The sequence below is a fragment of the Netta rufina genome, assembly GCF_964035555.1.
Source record: "Netta rufina genome assembly, chromosome: 3".
Lineage (NCBI taxonomy): Eukaryota > Metazoa > Chordata > Aves > Anseriformes > Anatidae > Netta > Netta rufina.
In genome coordinates this window covers 26,954,747-26,960,746 of record NC_140125.1, presented here as the reverse complement: position 1 = coordinate 26,960,746, position 6,000 = coordinate 26,954,747, and the positions used below count along the sequence as shown (strand labels likewise).

At 34.9% G+C, this 6,000-nt stretch overlaps 1 protein-coding gene across 1 annotated transcript in view; it reads left to right on the top strand.

Moving 5' to 3' along the window:
- The first annotated feature begins 578 nt into the window (after positions 1 to 578).
- LYST (lysosomal trafficking regulator) overlaps positions 579 to 6,000 on the top strand; it is a 65,050-nt gene continuing 59,628 nt past the window's right edge. Inside the window, 3 exon segments of the mRNA XM_084285260.1 lie at positions 579 to 643; positions 1,667 to 1,865; positions 3,951 to 4,041. Of these exon segments, the coding sequence (XP_084141386.1) occupies positions 1,674 to 1,865; positions 3,951 to 4,041 (283 nt within the window). The 5' untranslated portion in view covers positions 579 to 643; positions 1,667 to 1,673.

Here is a 6,000-nt window from a genome sequence, read left to right as displayed (position 1 = left end):
CTTACGTTACTTCAGTGGGCTCTACAGATACAAGGAGTAAAGCATATGCAATACTGTTCTCTTCCAATTCTATTAACTACCTCTTTTCCAGTGATTAGGGTAATAATGATTTGGATATCTGTCAAGGCAAAAGAAAAAGAAATGGTTTAATGAGCAGTCAGGTGCTGATGAAAATGCATAATTCAGATTCTCCATCACTTGTATCTAGAGCTGCAAGTGCTTAAAGTGTTATGCATGTGGAGAGTCACCACTTTAAAAAAAAAAAAAAAAAAAAAAAGAAACTGCTTCTAGAGGAAGATGTTTAAACTTGAATACCTAGCACATCTTACTTTTTCAAAACTAATGAACCTTATTATGTTAACTTACCCTGCATGCACCAGTTTGTTTCTCTGTAACAGAATTTTGGTTATACAGAGTCATAAGGTAAAAGTAGACGTAAGAGTTTTAAAGCTCAAAACTCAAGGAATTTTCATGAACTACAAATAACTATCATAAAATGCATTCTAGAAACAAAGAAATTGCTTATTAAGTATCATGCTTTTTTTGCTTTTCAAACAGGTGAACCAAGGGTGGCATTTCTGGAATATATCTACTTTTCCTTCCAAGGAGAAGATAAATGCATTAAGCTAGTGAAGTAATTCTGGTAAGAATCTTTTCTGTTACTGAGAATGTTATATGTATAAATATTCAGTCTTGCCACTGAAAGAAGCTCTTTCTATTATTATTATTACTCACAAACTTCTTCTTTCCTAACTTATTCTTACTTGTATGTAAATGTTTCCTGATCGTGCAGTATTAATCTTTCTGCTACATTTCAATGATCTTAAGTCATTTGGCCCCCTTCGTGGATGTTCTGTGCTTGGATGTTATGAAAGTATTTGAGTTTTGAAGATTTTACTTTAACTGTTTACATAAAAATGAAGAGTTAAATGTGCTGTGGTATTCATTAAATGGGTTTTATGTGGATTAAATATTCTTGTTATTCTAGTTACCACAGATTTTTTGTCTTGCCTTCATCAGTGATCTGATCAGTTTTCTACAGCGATGTGTACATAGTAGTGATTGCCACCCACTCAGTTGATTTTGTTTGAGGGGAAACACTGTTGGGGTTAAGTCTAAAGCATTATATTTATAAAGCTCCCACATTCATCTTAAATCACTACTTTTTCTTTTTTCCCTTGAAGCAAGGTGTATATTGCTTGAATACATAACAGGGTAGAAAATGTCTTTAATAAAACATTTAAGAATGCATTTCCTATAAATTGTTTAGTAGCTACCTGTTGTCCCTGTGTTTTTCAGCTTAAATGTATTTTAGAAGCAGATGAAGATTGAAGCTCACATCCAGCTTTTTTTTAAAGTGAAATTTAGTAATTAACTTTAATTTATACAATGTGAAGGAATGCTGTGTATCATGGGATTCACCTATTAGATTTATAGAACAAGTGTTTGGAATAATCAGCTGTTAGCTAAGGTCTCACTGAAATTCTCAAAGTTTCTTTCCTATTCCTTTCTACCTTATATTGTTATATTGAATCCTCTGTCCTACAAATCTTTCATGTTTCGGAAGTGGGCAGATTGTGAAGAGATGCCATTCTCTCCCCCCATCTTTTCTATAAGGAATGCATTTTCTGCACTATTTAATTTCTGTACTTCCCTCTAATTACAGCTCAGACATGAGCAGTGCCAGTAACTCACTGGCACGGGAATTTTTGACGGATGTCAATAGACTGTGCAATGCGGTGGTCCAGAGGGCAGAGGCCAAGGAAGATGAAGAGGAAGAAACTCATATGGCAGCACTGGGACAATACTTAGTTCAAGGCCGTGGGTTTATTTTGCTGACCACATTGAACTCCAGTATTGATCAGGTAATAGTTTTTCTTACCTCATTTTAAACCTTTTTGTGTTGAGTTTTGAAGGGGTTTGTCTGGCTTGTGTTTATGGTGCTGGTTTTCTTGCCCTTCTTGTGTGTGCGCAAATTAGACTAGAAGTTTAGAAAGGTAAGTTGCAATTACATTCTGTCCTTCACCAAGAACAAAAAATAGCTAATATAACTGTTTGCCAGATGATACTGGTGGCTATTAAACTTCTGATTAGTTAAGTCGTGTAAAACTTGAGTGCAGCAGCTGGGTGGAAAGAGGCAATAGGTTAGAATTTTTAAAAAGAATGAGTCTGTTTGGGGAACCTACAGCTGAAACTGACAGTTATTACTTTGAGAAGGTTCTTCTAGTTTAAAGCAATAAAATAATGTTAATTAACATACATATTTCATTTTGGGGGGGGTAGTGGGGAGAGGAGTGTCATGCATCTTTCAACAAAAATTCTGAGGATGGTCTCTTGTTGACTGTCATGTGAATGGATGATCGATATTTGAGTTGTCCTGTTCAGAGTCCATCCCAGAATCCCATATATGCCATCACTGTAGATTTAAAAAAAAAAAAAACTTTAAATCCTTATTTCCTAACTACCACTATCCTTCACTGATGGTGTAATTTCAGGAAAAGGCTCCAAAATCTTAAGCTCTGCCTATTCAGAAAACTTAATTGAAATGTATTTGCTTTGTTCTTCCCCATCTTATGTGTTGTACTGTTTTGTAGTTCTCTACTTTGCATCCAAGAATGAAAAGGGGTGGGGAACAAGAAAGCAAATACAAGTCACTTTGTAAAAGTAGATCTAATAAAATGGAAGTTTAATTATCAGTCTAATTTGTAGAGGGGTTATTGATGGACATGTTTCTGATTCAATCTTTGGAATGTTCAAGCTTGAACTATTTCAGTTGGTTTCACTCAAAGGAACATTTTTTCTGTGAAATACCAGGTGATTTACCAGTGAGGTGTTTCTTGAACCAAACCAAGTGAATAAGCTAGCGTGAAGAAATTCAGATAGGCATATGCAAAAGTAGCTGATGCTGCTTTGCAAGGTGTCATTCATTTTACTTATTGACTCCAGTAGCTTAGCTGCCTAATTTCTTAAAACTTTAGCAAGTACTCTGAATAATTAATCTATTAAAATATTTAAGTAGATACCATGTTAAGTTTTTTTTTTTTTACTTCTGTCCTGTCTAACATTTGCAAATGTGTTTCTAAGGACTCTGAATCCAAAATCTTTGTAAATAAAGGTGTGTGCAAACATTTCAAGTCACTTTTAAATTCTAGGCTTCAACTAAAAGCAGATAGGTAAGAAGTCATAAAACTTTATTAACAAGCTTACTCAAAGTTATCTTCATACATCTTAATCTCATTGCTACCATGAATACTTGGGAAAAGATATTCCTTTCACTGCGTATCCCTGAATGGTGGTAACTACCAAAATGGTCAAGTCAGACTTCTTTGAAGAGGTAAAAGATGGGATTTCTTGATCTTTAGGACTGAAACCACAGTGGTAGTGATGCACAGCAATGAGTAAATTAATTGTTAGAGTCCTTTATCTTCTACTGTTTCTGTCTGTCTTAAAATCCAAGTAGGATTGAGGTATTTTAGTAATTAATCTGTTTTCTGAATTAAGAATCATTCTTCTTCCTATATTTTTACCATTTCATTGTGAGTCAAAAACATCACTTGATAAGTGTTTCATTGGTGTAAATGTCAGTCTGGATAAAGTAGAAAGCTTCACATGATTCTCTTAACTTATATTTCTGTAACTACAGAAACTTCAAACTTTTCCCAAGCTTCATGTTGACTTTGACTAAATCAGCAAGTATTTGCTTTTGTCTTTTCCTTTCCTGGTTTTCCTGTTTGATTTTTGCAGAAGCATAATAAATATCTTAGATGCTTTCTTATTGGCTGCAGGTAATGATTGTAGCACTCTTGGTGGTTAGGTCATTTTTCCAGTGTGCAAAACAGAAGAAGGGCTTAGGGAACTGAACATTTATAGCTTGTAAAAATAAACCTGAAGATTAATCTATTCAGGAAAAAAAAGTACAAAAGCTTATTTCTGTTTTGTTTCTAACATAGGAGCTGACATGTCGGGAAGAACTTCTGACTCTTCTTCTGTCACTTTTGCCACTGGTGTGGAAAATTCCTGTCCAAGAGGAAAAAGCAATAGGTAAATTTTATGAGTTACGGTATTAAGGACCTGGAAAAAAGTGGTGCATTGTATTTGCATATTACTATGGAGGCAAGGAATTTGAAAGAGTATGATATTTTCACTGAAGAGGAAATGTTTAATGGTGAGGTAGGAAGAAAAACTTACTGGTTCTTAGTGTGATACATGCTGGTGCTGTAGACTGATTAGAGATAAGTTAAGGAAGACTTCACTGAAATTGAAGAGAATAGGCATAAAGTGTAATATCAGTTATAGTATAAAAGTGCAATGAAATGGTAAGGAGAGAGGCTCTGAAAATAGAATAATACTATGTGATGATGAACAGACCCAGGTTGCGTTTCTTAGTTGGATGTTCTGTGTCAGAAAAACTGATGTGCTAATAGAGGAATTAAACCACGAGAGTTCAGCTGCTGAAGAATCAGTTTAAAGCAAATTAAAGAAATAAAAGGTATGATAAAGAAGTTAAAGGTATATATATAAGGTAAACCTTCACAAGAAGTGAACCAGGAAAAGACAGCCAAGATTATTTTCGGGGGGGGGTGTTTACATTTGTTTGCTTTCTTAAAGGGTAAAACAGATGATGAAACAAATGAAAAAATGGTCTGTTTGTTAATGTTTGGAGACCTAAGGTATTTTAAATGCAAGCTTCATGTTACTTTTATGTAATTAACTACCCTGCTTGCATCTTTCTTCCATGGTCCTGGAAGCAGGATTGAATTAAAGAAACATTTTGGTCTCATGATAGCTTACTGAGTCTTCCAGTTTAGTTTAAAATGCTGGTGTATTAATAGGATAAGATATACTGGTTTTGCACTTCGCATAATGCACATTTTTTCCTACTACAAGCTTCCATCTTGTATTACTGATGCAGTAAAGATGATGTATTCAGTTGTACCCCAACAGCTGTGTTTCCTTGGTCTGAAATAATGTCTTGACCCATCTGTATTAGGTAACTTTTTTTGTTCTGTGAGGAAAATTATTTTGTGAATTACTTTTAATTCCTGCCTCCAAAACAGATTATCCTTAAGCAACTATGACTGTGAAACAGCAAGGAACAGTCATTCTTGCACATGGAAGCACTTTCCAGTTTAATGGTCATATCTGTAGTGTGGGCTTTTGGGGCTTTGTTTTTTTTGGGGTGGTGAGGAGTTACTCTCAACTATCACATTTTTTTTAAATACTGAACTTACTGGATGATGAATGTTTGCAGTTGTTTTATGCTAGGTATTCTATTCACCAAGGCATCCAGATACCATCGTGCCATTATTCAGAATGGACTTTATCCAAGAGCACAGCCAATTTTTTCCACCTGCTTTTGCAAATTACAGTCTGAATCTACCAGTACAAGAGAACTGGAAAAACTTGTATTTTATTCTTCAAAGTCATCTTGCCAATTGAATCAGACTTAAATTTCATATTTGCCATTTTATACTGAGTAACTGAAAGGTGTTCAGTCTTGGCTTTCGTGGGAACATTCCACACCTTAATCAGTACTCCTTTCCATCTTCTTGTCCCTGATTATTGCAGTAAGTCTACAACTTTTGGCTGTTGCTTTTGTTTGGAACAAAGCTCAAGTGATTGAAGCCTGTGTACTTCAAGATAAGCGGTATTTCTGAGTAGGTATTTTTTCCCTGTTACCACCAATACTCAACTGTTTTTTGTATGCTCTTATAAGAGGGCTATGAGTGAAGGCACTCAGCTCCTATAGCAGCTGAGGTGCATAAAGCAACAGTGAGTCATCAAACTGAATACCTTTTTTCTTCCCTTTAAGAAAGCTTTTTTTCCTTGTTGTGGGATGGGGTTGTTTCACAATGCTTATTGTGAGACTTGGAACATACAAAATGGTATGCTCAAAATAAATATTACTAGTGTTACTACCTAAAACTGCTTCCACAGCTAAGTAATAAAAGATCTCAGAGCTGGTATCTTGCTGATTAATAATTTATTACTGCTGTATTA